This window comes from Anabrus simplex, chromosome 1 (genome assembly GCF_040414725.1).
Source record: "Anabrus simplex isolate iqAnaSimp1 chromosome 1, ASM4041472v1, whole genome shotgun sequence".
In the NCBI taxonomy this organism is placed as follows: domain Eukaryota; kingdom Metazoa; phylum Arthropoda; class Insecta; order Orthoptera; family Tettigoniidae; genus Anabrus; species Anabrus simplex.
Window position 1 is genome coordinate 326,496,309 of NC_090265.1, and position 19,257 is coordinate 326,515,565.

The 19,257-nt window shown below is 38.5% G+C and overlaps 2 protein-coding genes across 2 annotated transcripts in view; one reads left to right on the forward strand and one right to left on the reverse strand.

Annotated features, from left to right (window-relative positions):
• LOC136865768 (protein lethal(2)essential for life-like) overlaps nucleotides 1-3,230 on the reverse strand; it is a 58,499-nt gene extending 55,269 nt beyond the window's left edge. Inside the window, exons 1-2 of the mRNA XM_068226306.1 lie at nucleotides 3,211-3,230; nucleotides 1,062-1,277 (exon numbers count right to left, since the gene is read on the reverse strand). Of these exons, the coding sequence (XP_068082407.1) occupies nucleotides 1,062-1,277 (216 nt within the window). The 5' untranslated portion in view covers nucleotides 3,211-3,230. The remainder of the gene's footprint in view (nucleotides 1-1,061; nucleotides 1,278-3,210) is intronic.
• Nucleotides 3,231-3,478: 248 nt separating this feature from the next.
• Nucleotides 3,479-17,550, forward strand: LOC136865736 (protein lethal(2)essential for life). Its single transcript, XM_067142428.2, has 4 exons — nucleotides 3,479-3,591; nucleotides 15,582-15,809; nucleotides 15,887-16,108; nucleotides 17,193-17,550. Exons 2-4 carry the CDS (start codon nucleotides 15,582-15,584, stop codon nucleotides 17,289-17,291), a joined length of 549 nt encoding a protein of 182 aa, XP_066998529.2. The 5' UTR covers nucleotides 3,479-3,591; the 3' UTR covers nucleotides 17,292-17,550.
• Nucleotides 17,551-19,257: the final 1,707 nt, after the last annotated feature.

Sequence of the window (19,257 nt, forward strand, 5' to 3'; positions counted from 1 at the left end):
TTATCAGACTGTCAGCCACCATCCTTAGCTTGAATAGTGTTTCCAATTCAGATATAAGAAAAAAAACAATTTTACTACGTTCTATAACATTCTAATGGAGTAGAAGTGATGCAAAACTTACGTGGAATACCTTATAGATGAGATATGTGTTCACTACGAGAGCCAGGGATCCACCTCCCAGCCCCCAGAAGTACTTTTATAACCTAATTAAATGTAGCATACACCATTCTCCATTGCTCAAGCAGCCACTAACATTTCCACTGGCCAAGATAAAACATTTCCATTGGCCGAGATAAGCAGATATGAAGTCATTCCCAGCAATCAAGACAAATACTGTACATTCAGTTACCTACCAATCCACCCATAATAAAACCTAAAAGCAACCTGTAAAGGAAACTATATTATGCTTCACAGCCTATCTTTACACATCCAGACCAATCTGTCATGAGAACAGTGGCCCCTTACAGTAGACACTCTCTTTAAGAGGCTTTTTTCTTTGGCCGTGGCACATACTGTCCACACATGTGCAAAAGTCTACTACAATATTCGGACATGTAGTACAAATAGAAGTTGATAAAACTGCAAGATGGCCAGTGCACTGGAAGTTGTTATTTATGACGTCCAAGAAATATCACACCTTCTGTTACAGAAATACAGTAGGCTACAATACATCGCATTCGCTCTACTGTCAATCTTACTTTCAATGACTAACCATGTTTCTGATTCTAGTTGAGACATTCATAGAAAGATTGAACTCCACAGAATTTGTTCCGACTCAAGTTTTCTCTTTCATTTAGGTAATATCCATACATGTAGATCATCACTCAGAGACCTCTGTTAGCTTTGAAGTAATACAGTTACAATTACTATCAATTCAATTATGATCACACACAAAAAAAAAAAGTTTAAAATTATTGTAACACCAAAACACATTGCTTATACTTTAAAACTGTACTTAACAATACACCTTTACACCCTTGAACACTGTACAGGAGTTGTGAAATAACACCAAAAGTAATAGAGAAAAATTATCTTCATATTACCATACACAGAAGACTTACAATGAAACCATTTTTTTCTGAGATGACACTGTGATGAATGGTGTGGTGTCTCCAAGGTCTGTGATACATTGTAGAGTGGGGCAACAATGTTGAGCACGATGGTCGAAAATAATCACCTGAGAGTCCATGATCAAGGGGCTGATGAAAGAGAGGTTGCAATTTGCTCCTGTTGTAATATCCATGATGTCCACCTCTCAGAACAGGACAGTAATACATCTGCAATACGAACATGAACAGCGAAGTAGAAAACTCGCTTAAAATAGACAAGGACAGTGTTAATATACTCTACATCAGCATTAAGTGAAAAATATGGAAACTACAATGGTACTGTATCAACATTTAATAATACCATTGGTGGTTGGTGGAAGGGGTGTTTGAACCTGTATTTACTTTAACCCTCAAGCACACGCGCCAGATCTTAGGACGCAGACACACACGTGAGGCTGCTTTCCACCCCACATATCATTGTATTGTAAAATATGCATTACTGTATTAATTGGAGATTTTAAGATAGATTATGTAAGAATGACTTTCTGCGGGGATCCAGCCAGAAAGGTACAAGAGCGGAGAGAGCACAGGAAAGTTATTTATACATTTCACTAGGAAATAAAATGACCTGAGGTGGAATTCCACCCAATACGCGCGTGTTTGAGGATTAACAAAAATCTTGCACTGGCCAAGTTTTTTGGAAATAAAATATTAAATGTTTTGCAGTTTTGATACTAAAAGTAAAGCACAAAAATATACAAGACCAGAAACAAGTTTTAATGGTTCAAATTAGATTCCTTCCAACATAAAAATTACAAAGCCTAAGACCAAAATAAAATAAATTTAATATTTGCTTTTATTGGTAGGTACTCTTCTTTGGTGTTATAACTGTTGTCTTCATTTACTTACAAATTATTCGGCCAACAAACAGATGAATGAGGATACAATAAATACAGTAGTATGATTTTAATTTCGTCAAGATATAGGCTACTGCAGTAACCTTAAAATCAAATTCCGTTATTACAATCTTCACCACAAAAATACAAACTCTCCCATCCTATAGGACAACCCCTCAGTCCCGTTTTCTGAAACGAGGCCGGGGACGAGACGAATTGAAATTTTATGCATGCTTTTACGGCACGATGCCCTTCCTGCCGCCAACTTCAGTTGAGGAGCTTGTGAAGATTAAATGAAAATGAATTAAATGGGGTAAGAAGATTGAATTTGAACTATCCTGGAATTTGCCTGGAGTAAAAATGGGAAACCACTCAGGACAGCCGACGGTGGGATCGAACACTCGTCACCCGTAGGGCCTAACTTATTCTCTTTGGCCTAACCGTAAAAACGTGCCATTCCGCTTGCCCCCATTAAGTCAATTATATCCTTTAGTCTATCATAATCTTTATGAAATACTTGCTAGGTAAAAATTCATATACTATTTTAGTGTCCAGAGAAGCAGGAGCCAATGACCTAGATGTTAGGACCGTTTAAACAATAAGCATCATCATCAGAGAAGCAATGAAGATCATAAGAAGTAGTAGGGTATTTATTTTCATGCTCAAACACTTGATATTTAAATAAAAAGTTGACAAAACCTCATCATGGAAAGTTTTTATGGTACAGTACCTCATTTTTTTCAACATTCTAAGTACCGGTACCAAAACCTAAATACTACGTTTGCTTTCTACTGGTACTACCTCATTATCGAAGAGAATAAGTGCTCATCATGTGAAGTTTCCCCATGATACCTACTTAATGTTCTTATTGGTCCAACACTTTCTGTCTCATAACTCAGTTGGCTTTCTATAGTACGTTACTCTTCGATTTTTTTTTTTTTTAAATAACGGTACGCGTTACTGCTATATATAATAAATATCCGGTACGTGGTACAATTCACATACTCCTTGGTACAATCACGTCAATGGGCGCCTAAACTAATATAGCACCTTTAATTGCGCCTCTTACAGTTTTAAAAAAATCCAATGAACCTACGATTCTGTTAATTCAAAACCTATTCGTCTGCTCTAGAGCATTTATCTAGCGTGAAAAAACATTTCCAAATGTCACTAAAAGAAACGTCCTGCTAATGGGTCGGAAGTTACGATCTGTTGCACAACGTTTGCCAATGCTGATAATCGCAATACACCACACCTTTATAGACCCAGCGGAATCGGAAGAACACAGCAAAACCCGGTAGAAAGCTCTTTTTTTTTTTAAAGTTTCAAACATGCACAATGCCACAATTTCACTACCTCTCTCAAGCTATAAAGTCTCGCACTACATAATGCGGCAAGAGCATATTCCTCTCCTTTGCTGCCTTCTAGAACAATCTAAGATGAATGAAAACTGACGCAGGAGGGGAACGAAATGAAAAATGTTCCAGAAATGCAACGAAATAGGGGAGGGTTATATAAATACGACCATTCCTTCCCAGAATACTATTGTAAACCAAACGGCCGAACATTGAGGGTGGTGTAGTCGAACTCGTCGAGACATCAGTGAGCAATTGTGCGAGTGGAAGAGTATTCATTTGAATTCGAAAGTAAGTACGGCGTAGACGTGGACTCTTATTGACTTGTGACGCTGTTAATAATATACAGTAATTCTGGTTATAGATTTACGCAATATTGAACTATAACCAAACCTTTGCTTTAAGTGTTCCATAATACGTAGGCTATAATAGCAAAATGTTTCCGTGTAGCCATGAAACCTGATAGGGATAAATCTTAGCGTTAATGCTACAAAAATTGGAAATCTTATGAATTAGCTTTCGCTGTGGCCATACCGAAATGAGATGGGGGTGGGGGGGTCTGTTGTCATGGGGGTTTAAGCTCTTCTTCGAAATGAACTTCAATTTAAACCGCGCACATGAGTTTTTTGAAAATTAAATTCAAATCATTAAACTGTAATGAAATCGGACATCTACGAAATAAGATACGGTAACTGAATTTAACCTGTTGGAGACTGTGCAAACTTAGAATATGACGGGTTTGTGTTTTTTTGCAAGGTATACGGACTAATTGTTTTCAAAAAATTATAAAAACATCTTGCTCTATCTTTTTAGTAATCATTCTTTAAACTTCAGTACTATTCCTTCCTAAAAATATTTTTCTTGGCTCTTCATTAGCCTCGTATAAAGGAGTAAAACTCAGTGGCGTATACTATACTGAGTGCTACCAAGGCAATCGGTGAAGCCTAGACATCAAATGAGACGATGGAAATTATATAACACACTGCAATGTAAGCATCTAACACATTGTTCAATTTAAAAAAAAAAAAAAAAAAAAAAAAAAAAAAAAAAAACTTGAAAGCCATGAGGAAAAACGTCGCTCGTGTTTCCCAGGGTGGGAAGGGAGCGGGGGGAGGGGGGCGGGAGCAACTGTGCATTCCTTAGTTATTATTTATTAGTTATCACATTTACTTCCTCGCCTCATACTTCTTAATTATAAGCATAAGTGCTGGTATTTCACTCCCATCTACTTCTATATCCTTGTAGCAAGACGCTGCAATGTCTGCTGTTATAGGAGTAATACCGTTTTCTTTTTATGCATAAATCTGCTAAAATAAAATGTTATTTTTAAAGTTTAGTACTCTCTTTTGTTTAGAATCGAACCCATGATCATGGGTCAGACACCACCACTGATCTACCGAGAAGGGTAATAAACCAGTGAACGACATATACGACCGCTTGTAACGCTGTAAAGTTCCACATGTTCATTTGATGATATGATGTGGTACATAGCCTCTAGAAAGTCTTCATCATCGCTCAATGAACATATAAACACCCAGTTCCGAAGCAAGGGGAATTAAGAGTACGAGGAAGTTGATTCTGAGAATTGAACCGAGACTATCGGACCCAACGCAAACTTTCTGCCCCCTTTGGCCGTGAAGCCGAACTTTAATTTGTCAAACCTGAAGCAGCTACCATTTCCACTGATCAGGTCTTGAGTATTGGCAGTGGCAGGGACGTTCACTAAACCAACTATCAAAAAGGAGTAACCTAAAGTTTGGTGGTAGCCCACGTCTTGATAGCAGCATACGCCACTGGTAAAACTGTCTATTGCCCTGTTTCAAGTGTTGAAATACCGGTACAAATTTCGATTAATTACAAAACTAAAAATTCCAATTTTTGTCCAGTTTGTAGTACATTTATCAGTATACTTGGATTCCGAAATTTAAGAAATGGTGGGGTGTTTTTTTTAATCCTATAAAATAGCAGTAGTAACTTAACGAACTGTACATACAGTAGTTGGTTATTTTGCGGGTTATCGGTAGCCTACATATTCTAACATTACAGTACATTACACTCGCAAATTTTATGTAGATCTAAACTTGCTATAAAATACACACATGCCAAAAATAACGGTAATTTTCGGCATGTTTAACATAAGTGTTGCACTTTCTTGGAGTGTGGGCGTGAGATTGATTTTAAACAATATTAATAGACAGCAGTATAGCTTGCTTATTTAAGTAGGCGCAAACAGAATGTGTAGATGTAATCGGGTACTACAGTAGGCCTACATTGGCTGCATAACAGCATACATATAATCTACATTTATAGAGTACCTGTACATGATTTATGAGGTACTACCTGATGTACCTACCATACCTGTGCTTTGCTACGGAATTCTCGGAAAGACCGTCTTTGCGGGTTTTCCCAACTGAAGTCAACATACGTCATTACAGTGACGTCGTTGGGAATGTAGGGATTAAGAGTAATTGGTTTTTATCATATAAAGTACTCGATCAAATGAAAAACTGCGTATTTTCTCACTTTTAACAAACAGTACTACTATGCCAATCGAACAGTCCAAAGTTCCAGTGCTAGAATGACCAGGCCACACAGCCGTGAACACTCCTCTGCCATTAAATGTGCACACTGCTCATTCTAATCAGTGCCTCAGAGTAGGGAACGAATACCTGGAATGCTATGATGAACCAGTGTGTTATAGTATCGGAAAACTTATGAACCGGAGGAATAGCGTGCTAAAGAACAGTTGTGTAACTTCCCAGCTGCTCCCCGCTAATATTCAGGCAGGCTGTTATACTCGGTACCACTGTACTCATTACGCAGCAGTAATGCCATCCATCGGGAATGAGTGGCAGCAGAAACCATAAAGCTCATGACAATGGTCAATATAATGTTATTGTTGATCAATTTCGAGTTTTCAGTATTGTGGGCCTTCACATTTTTCTTCAGACTCTGTTTTATTAGGGCGTCTTATAAAACTATTTATAGCGTAGACTGTAGTTCCTTATTTCCTTCACTTAACATACCTATTTTCATTAAAATCTATCGGTTTACCCATTTTTCTCGTGACTCGGCGCTGATATGGACTGGCAATAGAAATCCAAATTCTTGAATCTGTCATCATAGCCAGTACAGTAAAATATATAGGACAGAAATAATCACAAATTTAATACCGGCATTACGTAACTTTGGTTACTTGTTATTTTTCAATAGGACTATTAACATCAATATTAGAGAATTAAATCATAGGTCTCCCCCCCTAAACTGTAGTTTCATTCAACGTGGATAAGAGTACATATGGCCTAGATTGTAACGACTTGGACTTCATGTACCAGTTTTTCATTAAATTCTCTTCAGCCGTTTTCTCGTGATGCGTGTAAGACTTGAACACAGTATGGAAAATTTTTTAAAAATCAATCATCGTTACTGTGGATTCAACCGGTATAGAAATGGAATTCTTTTTAAATTTTGAGTTATGTACAGATAACTCTTTTATATGAAATTTTAACCTCCTCCTTACCGAAGTTTCTTCTAAACGAGCAACAAGCATCCATACCTTATGCACATCTTTGGAACAATTATTTTGTGATGGTCAAACTTGAAGAATAATTCGCAACAGAAATTGGTTTTCTATTTGAATAACATTACGCAAATGCAAAAGTTGTTATATTATACTTCTGTATGGTTAGTATTAAATGAAGATGCTTGACAAAACTTAAAATCGTGTAAGTCTTAAAAACGCATTTTATTTTTATTTATGCGTGGGCTTCATGAGTAGAGTACAGTACAGTACTGTAACTCTGTAGCATAGCCAGGATTTCACTTCGGAGGAGGGAGCATTACGGTAGGTCTTCATCCAGAATTTTATTTTGGTGGGTGTCCAGACTTTTTCAGAGTTTCTGTGGTATGGAATACCTTATAAGGAAATGTGTCCTTGGTTCTTGGTAAGAGTGGTGGATTCGTACAGATTGCAGAAACTATTAATATACAGGCTTAGTAAAAGTATATTTGTTAAAAATCTTCGGGTGTCGGGACTCTTTGGACAGTCTCCCCCCAGCATAACTACAGCCTTTCGTATACTTGGAATGCAGGTGAAATGAATGCGAGAATACTTTGAGTAAAGGTGCAATATTCTGGTCTAGAATACATACAATAATTTTATTGTAATAATGGTCATGTGATAAGCTATAAAGAAGTAACATTTTATACGAAGAATGCGGCGAAGAAACGCACCCTATATATATGATGTAAGGGGTATGGGTATAGATATTTTCTTACTTGGTTAAGAAAAATGTAGCAACGTATGCTAGTTAGGGTTTACCTCGTCCTATTACTTTCACTCGCAAGCCTTGGATACAGAATATGGTAGTATAAAGTTAGTTTTGTGACGTTAATATACATCTGTGCAGTTTTTATATTTTATCCTCTAATTACTTGCGCATGATCAATGGTTGAGTGTCAATATTGCAGCTTCCGGGTACTCTTTTATCAGGTATGTAATTTCAAGTTTGATTATCCGCCCTGCCCCCGCCTAATGACTTTCTCACTTGGGCACTACATCCAGCCATCTTTTTGTCTTGCAATTACGTGTTACACAACAGAGGGGGGGAGCGCAGGTAGTGAGGGGACACTGAACCTGTTTACTATCGTGATCAAGCCATTTGCCTACTCCCAAAACTGTCCCTTTGTTCCCGAAAATAAATTTTGCAGGTTACAAAAATACGATGGTATATTGGTTTGTACCATGTTTCTTGACTGCTACAAGAAATTTATACTCCTACCCTTACACCCTGTATATCAGTACATTGTTTACAAACAAGCAGTGTCTCTAAGAAAGAGATAGTGTTCGAAGACTATGTCCATAACGTTTCACAACCTCATCGATATCCAGATTTTGATCACCAATAGCCGCATTTTAATTTCTCTATGTACTGCCATGAGTGGAAGAGCAGTCAGCCTTTCCTCACCGGTTTTACTCCTCAAGTCCGGCTCCATGGCTAAATGGTTAGCATGCTGGCCTTCGGTCACAGGGGTCCCAAGTTAGATTCCCGGCAGGGTCGGGAATTTTAACCATAATTAATTTCGTTGGCACAGGGGCTGGATGTGCGTCTTCATTTCATCCTCATCACGACGCGCAGGTCGCAAATCAAGACCTGCATCTGGCAAGCCGAACTTGTCCTTGGACATTCCCGGCACTAGAAGCCATACGCAGTTTCAATTTTTTCCTCCTCAAATGTCTTCAGCCTCTTCAGGGTGGAGAAGCTTCTCTTAAACAGATGCTGTAGTTCCTGGAATAAAATCACCAAAGCATAGACCAAAGTGGTTCCTTTTTAACATGTTGACTGCCAGGGCACATAGCAAATATCCCACTTGCCAGATGCATTTTTTTTTTTCTATGCATTTAGTAAATAAGCAGTAAAGCAAAATTCGAAATGGTATTTCACTAAAGTGTTCAATGTACGTACGAAATACGATAAGTTCCCAGCACCCCGAGATACCGCTGTGGCCCCACAGAAAAGTTCACTGCATGGTTTTGCCTAGGTGGCCATAGCGGTACAATCTAGCAGTACTAGAAGCTAGATAAGAGCGTGCCACAATTTCTTTATTAGTGCTTAGGACTAAAATCGCAAGGCACTCATTGTTTTACAGTAGGGTATGTGTGAAACACTTGCAAGATATTTCTAAGTTATTTTGCCAGTGAACGGAGAGGTTAATTATAAAAATCAAACCATTTTCTTCTCGAACTCGGAAGATAACGACGCTAGCCCTTCCATATGAGAATTCTGGTAAGTAGTGTCCGTGTCAAGCTGATCTATTAAGTTTTGCAACACAACACTCTTCACCAAATTAAATTTAGAATATATTTCCTGTTTACTCCTTACCAATGCTCAATGGGAATATAAAATGTTGCTATGTTGTCAATGGAATGGCGTATGGCTTTTAGTGCTCGGGATGTGTCCGAGGACTTTGGCTCGCCAGGTGCAGGTCTTTTGATTTGACACCCGTAGGTGACCTGCGCGTCGTGATGAGGGTGAAATGGTGATGTAGGCGACGCATACACCCAGTCCCCATGCCAGGGGAATTAACCAATTATGGTTTAAATTCCTGACCCTGCCAGGAATCGAACCTGGGACCAATGTGACGAAACGCCAGCACACTAACCATTTAGCCATGGAGCCGGACATTGTCAATGAATGTTTTCAATTTAGAAACTGCAAATTCTCTCGTATTTACGCTATATTTATTGAAATAACCATAGAAATCGGCTCGGGTATGGGTGAAACAATTCACAACGAATCAGTGTGGCCTATTGATTAGGTAACCATGAGCTTGGGATGAAAATGGGAAATTGCAGGAAACCATAACCAGGTTTCCCGATAGTAGGATTCAAACCCACGATCTCCAAAATCTTGCTTGCAAGTTAGCTAACCCAGCACACCTAAAAGCATGGCTGAACTGATTGGACAAATGCATATTGTCAATAGAGGTTGCATTAATAAAAAATAAGACTATATTTTGGAAACTAAACATGCCAGGATTTTCTCGGAGGCCATATCAGTACGCTACCACAGCGAATTAAACACCTCAGCGGTTCGCTGGCCCGGCAGGGAAAGTCGTATAGCAACACCTGTCAGCAGTACTTTGTACCGCCATGGCAACATGAGACACTCGCTCGGCGGTACAATGTACCACTCTGGCAGCCAACGTGTTAAGAACACTAATGAAGACTATTTCCTCACAAAAGAACAATTTTATTCATTTTGTGATCAGTATCGATAATGCAGCCGCTTTTGTTAACGGTACAGCAGCTGTGATTTTGATTGATATATCCATCGTAACAATCGAAACCACCACTGTTTACTGAAGGTTCGTCACCACACTCGGCAGGACCAGCTTCCTTTTCACATCCCTCTCTCGAGGTAGTCTTATCCACGCTACTGGCCTGGATTTATACCACACCCACTGTGTACGCCACTGAATCCACTATTTAAGGTACGAGGTAAGCCCAAAGAATGTAGTAATAAGGTTTACTTTACGTCCCACTAACTACTCTTTTAAGATTTTTGGGAGACGCCAACATGCTGAAATTTTGTCCCGCAGAAGTTATTTTACGTGCCAGTACATTTACCGACACGAGGCTGACATATTTCAGCACCTTCAAATGCCAAAAGAAAGCTTAGGGCTCATGGGGATTTTAAATCTTGTAATCATTAGCAACGAGATCTATGGTTTTAAGTAGACTCCAGAACATCGCCTTCCAGTTTCAAAAATTTTTGCATGCATCGAGTGCGATCTAAACCTCAGCCGTCTCGATGAGAACATAGAACCATTGGACCTGAGCGGTTATGCCCGCGAGTTACAAAATGGTTATCCACACTTTTAATCATGCTATTTACAGTTCCAATCCCTAGGCATCTGACAAAACACAGGCCTACCTACAGAACTTGCGCACACATCCACGATCATATCTTGCTACTACATGCTAATGCTCCTGTTAGAATACAATACTCCTCATAACTTACCAAGGATGTACATAGTTTTGCCTTCTTTATGACAAAATGGTCTATCCTCAGATGTCACTAATATGGCACAAAATGAACTAACGTGCAGCTCACAATCCCATCGGTCTTCCCAACACTGCAAGTTAAGTACAGCACATCTCTCAAGCACAGTACAACCTGACAATTGTGACCACGTGACATTGTTTCCAGGAACAGAGTTTAAACAAAGGATGGCACAATGTTGTAAGCTTGCAACTGTTGGCCCCCATTCTCTCGGTCACGACACGGCGCCCTACAGGCTAATCTCTTGCTAGTTGCCCTTCATATCTTTTGACACTTGTCAATGCGTGGGTATATTCCAAATACTGGGACTTCTACACAGGAATATCCCTGCACATCACAATGCTAAGTACTTTCCTTCCATTCAAGCTCTTTCGAGCAGTACAGGTATGGAAAATTATGTATGGCCCTACTGAGCCTTGCTTGGAAATCCGTTGTCGCTACATCAACATTTCCGTGTAAGTTCTTAATTTGTTCGTACAGTACGTAAAACAACGGCTGATCCTCGCTCTAGTTTCAGATCTTTTGGTGGGGCCCTGCCACCCCCCCACCCCTCCTGGCTACACCAGTGCTGTAACTATTGTCGCGGCCACCAAATTAGGCGGGTGAGGAAAAAGGAACGGCAAAGCGACAGATGGTCGAGAGTCGCTTACCCCCGGGCACGGATTGGAAACGCTCATCGTGCAGTGCTGTCAAACTGAAGCCCATCCGATCCAGGCCACCTTACCCGAGTCATTCCCTGTCAAGCAGCTGTTGAGCTCGCATCGTAGGTGCATTTAAAGATGGATAGTGAATGTGAATTGATTTGGGCTCAAGTCAAGAGAAGTGGCAGAGGAACAAGACATTAAAAATAAAGGTCGTAGAAAAACTCGCGTCAGAAGCCATCGACCGTGTGACTGCTGCAGATTGGGAAAAGTGCTTCAATCGCGCGGAAGATGTTCAAACAAACGATTGGGCCAAGGAGATAGTAAGGGACGAAAGAAAGGAGCCATTCATCATCAGTGTAAAAGACGACTCGACAGATAGTGAGATGAGTGATGACAGTGACTAAGACTGCCTTGAAGCCAGAAACCGATTCTTACTTCATTGTAAATTAATGTAAACCTATTCTTTAAAGTAGTTCTTTTCCTATATTACTCGGTACAATATACAGTATTTAAATATTTATAATGTAATAAAACTGGTACGGATTAATATGTAATCCGCAAGTATTTACGGGGTTCTGCAGCCTGTCCTGGTGCGCGCAGCCCGAACTGCCTCGGCTAGCGACATTTACATGATTGCTTTCTGGGACATTTTCCAGGAAAATTACAAGACTCGCGGAAATATGTTTCAGATAAAAAATATAAGTCAGGCGAATTTTTTTTTTCTTGCAGACAAGATTTTATTGGCTGAAGAAATAAAAACTTGGCCGCTTATTGAAATTTTCAATAAATTATTCTACGGATTTAAACTTACTCGTTCAAGATTTTATTTTTCATAATTATTTAAAATAGTTTATATGGAAAATAGTTATACTACTGGAATCGGCAGTCTTTTCTGAAGCTTGTAGTATAATTTGTCTCGAAACATCGTATGAAGTAACATCAGGAGCTTGAGAGAGAACAACTTGCCTCCGCTCCGAAATGATGTGTTTAGTTAGACATTTCTTCGCCAGTTGCTACATAACCTTGGCGACAGCGTAATTTCTCTGACCCGCCTAATTTCGTGGCCGCGACAATAGATTATTTTCAGCATGGTATAGTGACTTCAATGCAAGAGTTGGGATATGGGACTGGAGGAGACAAGTGGTGAACTAAGTACCTCTAAGCAGACAAGGAAGGGCAAAAACCTTCAGACGAGGAAATTGGACAAAAGTACATGGATATTATTTGTCGGAGACGATGAGCAGGTTCGGAATATAGAAAGAAAATAGTGGCATATAGGGATTCTACAGTTAAAAAGGCAAAGGAATTTCTGGGAGCAATTGTGTTCAGTTGGGAGGAAAAACAAACATCTTGGTGGAATGAAATGAGGTTAACTTGCCAACTTAAAAGGATGGCATATCGGAAATGTCTTCAAACAAAAACTAATGCACACGGGAATTGCATGTAGATCAAAAAAACAGAGGAGAAACAAATAATTGTTGGATCCTACAAAGGCTAGCTCAGACGGAAAACCTTTCTGGATGGTAATAATCGTGCAAAGGGTCGAGAGGAAGGGGGGGGATAAATAGTTTTGGATGACTCGGGTGAACTCTTAATAAATCCCAGGGAATCGCTGGACAGGTCAAAAGAATATTTTGAAAATCTCGATGTAAAAGGAAACCTTCCTGGTGACATTGCGAACAACCAAGCTTGTGGGGAGAAGGACAATGGTGTTGCTGAAATCGTGCTTGATGTAGTAGAAAGGATTGGTAAATTAACTCCATTGTCATACAGCAGCAGGAATAGGTTAAATTAGACCTCGAATGGTGAAATAGAATGACTTACAAGTTTAGCATAGAAAGTTCAGTAAGGTACTTTCTGATTACAAAAAAAAAGCAGTTGCACCTGTGTATAAACAAGGAAACGAGACAATTACAACAACTAGAGGCATTTCCTTGATCAGTATACCAGGCAAGGTGCTCGCTGACATTTCGGAAGAGTGCAATCAGTAGTTGAGTAATTTCGATGAAAATCATGGTTTTTAAACCACAAAGGGGCTATCAAGATTGGATTTTTCAATATGCACCCAGTATTTGAAAAGGGCTGTAAGGAAACGCAGTTATGTTTGTTTCGCAGATCTAGACAAGCCGTATGACAGAATACCGAAGACTTGTGTTGCAACATGGAAGATGAAAATGTGAAAGCTATGGCAGTGTTTTACTTTGACATTAGCTTATCTCAGCGATATCTGATATATCAATCCTTCGAAAACTGGAAAGATTATTTGTTGCTATTAAGGAAACTGTTTTCATGAAGACTTCAAACAGCTGTGTAACTTCTTTATATTAAAGACTTACAGGTAGGACAAGAGAAAACGCAGAAATGCTATTTTTACACCCCACTTTATTTTGGCTCTGCTAAAAAGTTTCCATTCCAGACGTGAGGTCCTTTTACCTGCAACGAGTCGCATATTGTTCTTCAGTAATTGAGTTACATGCACAGTTGCCTTTAAAATGTGTTGTATTGTTGAAATGCGTGTATAAAATTTTAAAAAGTCCCTTTTGTGAATATATACCTAAATTCATTAAAATGTATTTCAAAATATCAAATAGCCTTGATCTCTATCAAAACTAAAATGGCAGGTTGTTGATCATTGCACCCTGTACTCCCTTCTGACACTAACCAGTTATTTATACATTTTGTAATACAGGTTTAGGCTTGGTCTAAGACTCCATCACCACTGGTCTGCATTTAGGGCAGTGGGAGATTCCCTGTTGGTTACTTCCCTAGTCTAAACAACTTCAAAAACGTTGGCAACTTATAAACATCTCCCTTCGTAAATTATTCCGGTCCCTGACTCTCCTTGCTATAGCAGAATATTTGTCCTCTTGAATTCCAAATTTATCTTCATACAGTCCTTCCTACTTCTAAAACGCATACCTTAAGTCTGTCGCCATTCCACGCCATCCAGATTTCTCAGAACATGCCACTTCGTTCTCGTGGAGGAAAGTCAGGTGCTCAAATGCTTAAAACTGTTGGAGTGTAGTTTAGGTAGACAGTAAATAGATCACCTTCAGTGGAGTTTTTCTTTTCCCAAGAAGGAAAAATCATAAAACCAAGATGATTAGAATTGGAGAACAAAATCAGGGCAAATGTTAAATTATAGGAGAGATCTCGTAGACTTCAAACTTGTTTCAAATCGTTCAACAACTGATTAATGACTAATCATTGTTAGTATTGGTATTATTAGGCCGGCCCTGTGGTGTAGGGGTAGCGTGCCTGCCTCTTACCTGGAGGTTCCAAGTTAAATTCCCGGTCAGGTCATGAAATTTTACCTGGACCTGAGAGCTGGTTCGAGGTCCACTCAGCCTACATGATTAGAATTGAAGAGCTATCTGACTGAGATAGCGGCCCCGGTCTAGAAAGCAAAGACTAACAGCCGACAGGATTGGTTGTACTAACCATACAACACCTCGTAATCTGCAGGCCTTTGGGCTGAGCAGCAGTTGCTTGATAGACCAAGGGCTGTAGTGCCATGGGGTTTGGTGTTACTAGAGAAATCTGCCACCTGTGCAATGACAATAAATGCAGTTAGATGGTCATTCATCCATTGTCAATATTTTCGTAAAAGTTTGTTTGATTATAGTGAATCTTTTTCATGACATTGTATTGTTCATGCTTTGCTTTCATCAACAGCTTCTTAAGGAAACGATTCTTTTTTTATATAGTTTTTATTAAATGAATTAATAATTCAATGTCGGCATTGAAAGGCAAATGGTAATCATGTTTTAAACTTTTGAAAATATATAACTGAATTAATAAAATCATTCCATTAAATTAGGCTCCACTATCCCAGCTATAAAAATTGTAAAATATAGCATTCAGATTTATTAAATAACCCAGGGAAGAAGCTTGTCTTAATGTGGACAAAACCTGTTTATGTGTGGTAGACAGACTATTATTTAATAAATGTTCACAGTATTGAATAGCCAAGGTCTCTGGATTTTCTTTTTAATACCAATGGAGTTAATACTGCTGAATGACCATTTTATCTTCCTTGTATTTGATTAAATAATGTGAATTTTCTTCACAGATGTCTCTTCTCCCTTATGTGATGAATATATTTGACAGTCTGGAATTCCTCAATGAACGTTCAAGTTCCTTGTTCAACCAGAACTTTGGATTAGGTGTCTTCGAAGATGATCTTCTGCAGTCTTCACAAGTATTGCCACGTCGCCAGCGGTATGTCAGACCCTGGCGCAGACAAAGTGCTAGGCAGAGTGGTTTCTCCCGTGTTGAAAATAACAAAGATACTTTTAAAGTAAGTGCACAATAGCTCAAAATAAATTTGGTAGTCCTATTCAGAACAATTTCTGACATCCTTTGTTTTATTTTCAGATCTATTTAGATGTGGAGCAGTTTAAACCAGAGGAGATCCATGTTAAACTTGTTGGCAACAATGTAGTGGTACAAGGAAAGCATGAAGAGAGACCTGACGAACATGGCCAGATTGCTCGTGAATTTGAGCGTCGCTATTATCTCCCACGAACTGTTGATAAGGATGCAATAACATCTAATCTCTCCTCTGATGGCATTCTCATTATTGAGGCTCCAAAGAAGGTAAACGTCAATATTCTGTACAGTATTCTTAAAATTAACATTAGACTTAAAATACTCTTTCCTATATATTTGTGGGAAATTAGTTTTGCAAATCCATTAAACAGTGAATTGGTTGTGTATAATCAACCTTGTTCCTTCTAATTCTGTATTCTGATCTTTTCCCTTCCTATCACCAGCCATATCTCTTACATGGATTTAGTTTCTCACATAAATGCATGTTTAGTCACATTCCTACACCAGTACAGAAGTTCTTTTAACACACAAAGAAGCCCAAGCCCACAACTTCCTTCTTCCATTTATCATTTTTTTTTTTTTTCCTCCATCCCTCATAGTACCCATTGCCAGAAGCATCTATAACCTCATCAGGGGCTGAAAACTGGAAGAGGCCATTGAGAGACCATCTCTGCAAGGGCAGAAAGTAAGCAAGATTTGCTGAATGCCTGTTCTTTTGTTTTGTTCCCTCTTCCCACAAGTTTTCATCTTAACATAGACCTAACCACATTTACATCTTGATATGTATGACTCCAGTTATGCTTGTTCTTCTCCACTACTTCAGACCAAGTCAAATTTGGTTCACTGTATACCTTGTCTGTCTGGGATTCACTAATGGCCACTTTTTCCTGCACTGACTGGCCATGCTCCTTGCACTTTCTACTTCCTTTAGTTCCCTTTAAATGTTCCTCTCGTTCCAATTTTTCAATATATATATATATATATATATATATATATATATATATATAATGTGATTGATATTCAGATTACAAATTAACGAGTTGTCGGTTTATTCTTTTGTATATTGTAAATTTTTCTGCACTTTATTATTACTTCTCAAAGTTCAATACTCCTGGGACTCTAATCTTGCAGCAAAAAATTTTTAAAAAAATAAAAAAATAAAAAAAAATTCCAGCCAGGCATCATGCCATTTAGCCAGAACAGGTGCTGTCAGGAATTCAAGCAAAATGGTCTTGTGAGATAATTACAAAATTTTTGTGAAGTAGTGCAGTTATATTTATATTATCAGGACTTAACGAATATATATATAAAAATTTGTCTCACTGTCATTGTAATTGCAACTTTGTTACAGCCATTGCCACCACCAGAAGAACGTGAAATTACTGTGACAGAGACTGGGGCTCCTGCTCGAATTCAGGCAGGAAGGAGACAAAGGGCTATCTCGCAGTAGATATTGCTTCCTCCACATACAAGATTGTATTTGGCTTGCATTGTGTAAAGAGTACTGTAATGAATTTTGATACAATGAAATGAAACTTTTGTAATTGCGATTACTAAATATTCTGCGATTTTTTTTTTTTTTTTCCCCCTCTTGAAATGTCTGCAACAAGTTGCCCCTCCTATGTTTTACAAAACAAACTGATCTCAATAGATATTTTGGAGGTAAAAAATTGCATTGCTTGCATTGTATAGAAAGTTGAATAATAAATCTTCTTGCAATAAAATTGAACTTCCATAGTTGTGATAATACAATCCTGTTCTATAAGAATATTTGTCCCCTCTTCACATGTCCAACAACTTCCTGTCCTATGTATAGAAAGTAACGTACCTCCCCTGGTTTCAAGATGACCTACCAAAGAACACAACAGTAATTGGATTGCTTTGTTTTATCCTTCCTAAGGAGATTTGCCCTGGCTCTACAGGGAGACAACAAAAAGTTAATGCTCTGCGCAGAGGATATCAGAGGAAGAGATTGCCCATAACCTATTGGACTTTCTGGTAAGCTGTAGCAGCATGGAACACACTAATCTCTGCCTCCTGAACTTTCATGCGTCTGTGTTCAGATTTAATTCTCCAAAGCTTCAAGAGTACAGGGATTGTTCTGGTAAATTTTCTGTTTCAAAGTTCCCCACAACATAGAAATTTGTGGCCAGTCCTATTGTAAAATTTCTTAACAAACATCTTTACTAGAAATCAGTTAAGTACTGTATGCTGCCATACTGATGGCAAATGCAGTTTGAGCACATGAATACAACTCGCACTAGTAATGTGTATTATTCTTCGATATTGAGTGGGCTCGTTCCATATTTCACCCATTAGGGTAGCCTTTATATATCTTCTAATATTAAGTTTAGAAACATAACGGGCTTGTACACTGGAGGCATTGCATTCTTCTCAGAGTTCATACACGCGGATATGAAATGAATGGAATTAGTTAAGTGACTTGTTCTTTCTGCTTAATATTGTGACAAGTTAAAATTCTAAATTGTAAGATTAGCATGATCAAGAAAATGATTGATTACATTGATTGTTGCAGTAGTAGGTTGATACAATAAACAAGATAGTTGATGGAAATGGAATGTGTAAATTAATTCATTTCTGAATAAATTTTCTACGATGTAGTTAATATAATTTACATTGAAAAAAAAAGATTTTCGTTGCTCATAATTGCCACATGGGGTCTTGAAGATGAAATCATAATCGGGGGCGAAGCGTCAAGGGAGACAGGGTAGACAGCGTGTACCCTTAACATTTTGTGAAAGAAATATTGTCTAGTTAATTCAATTACTTTTTAGAACATTAAATATTTCCAGATTCGTGACATTACTATTCCCCACTTTACTTATTTTCGTCTCGCTTCGGCAATGTTAAGGCTTGCATTAGTTACACAAAGCACATAGGCGAAAGTAGACGCTGTCCATTCTGTGTATTTTCCCGTTGATTTTCAAAGCTTTCAGATAGAGCAACACTAATGCTATCTGAAGGTGCTGACTGTGGAACTAAGACTTTCCTATAGCGAGATGTCTCCGCCCAGTAGACAGACTTACCAGCGTCTCTTCCTGCTCTCATTGGCTAGTATTTGGATCTCTCTTATAAAGGACTATAACAGGAGAAGAAACAGAGATATGGTGATAACATTTGTAGATTTCAAGAAAGCTTATGATTGCATCCATAGAGAATCTCTGTTTAAAATTTTAAGACACCTTGGACTACACCCCAAATTAATAAACATGATAAAATTGACTCTCACCAATACCAAGTCAAAAGTGAAGTTTAGGGGTGAAACATCAGAGACATTTGAAATTAAAACTGGACTACGGCAGGGAGATGGGCTCTCACCACTATTATTTAACTGTGCTCTAGAAATGGTAATGAGGGAATGGTTTAGAAAATGTCCCCCCAAAATAAAGATTGGC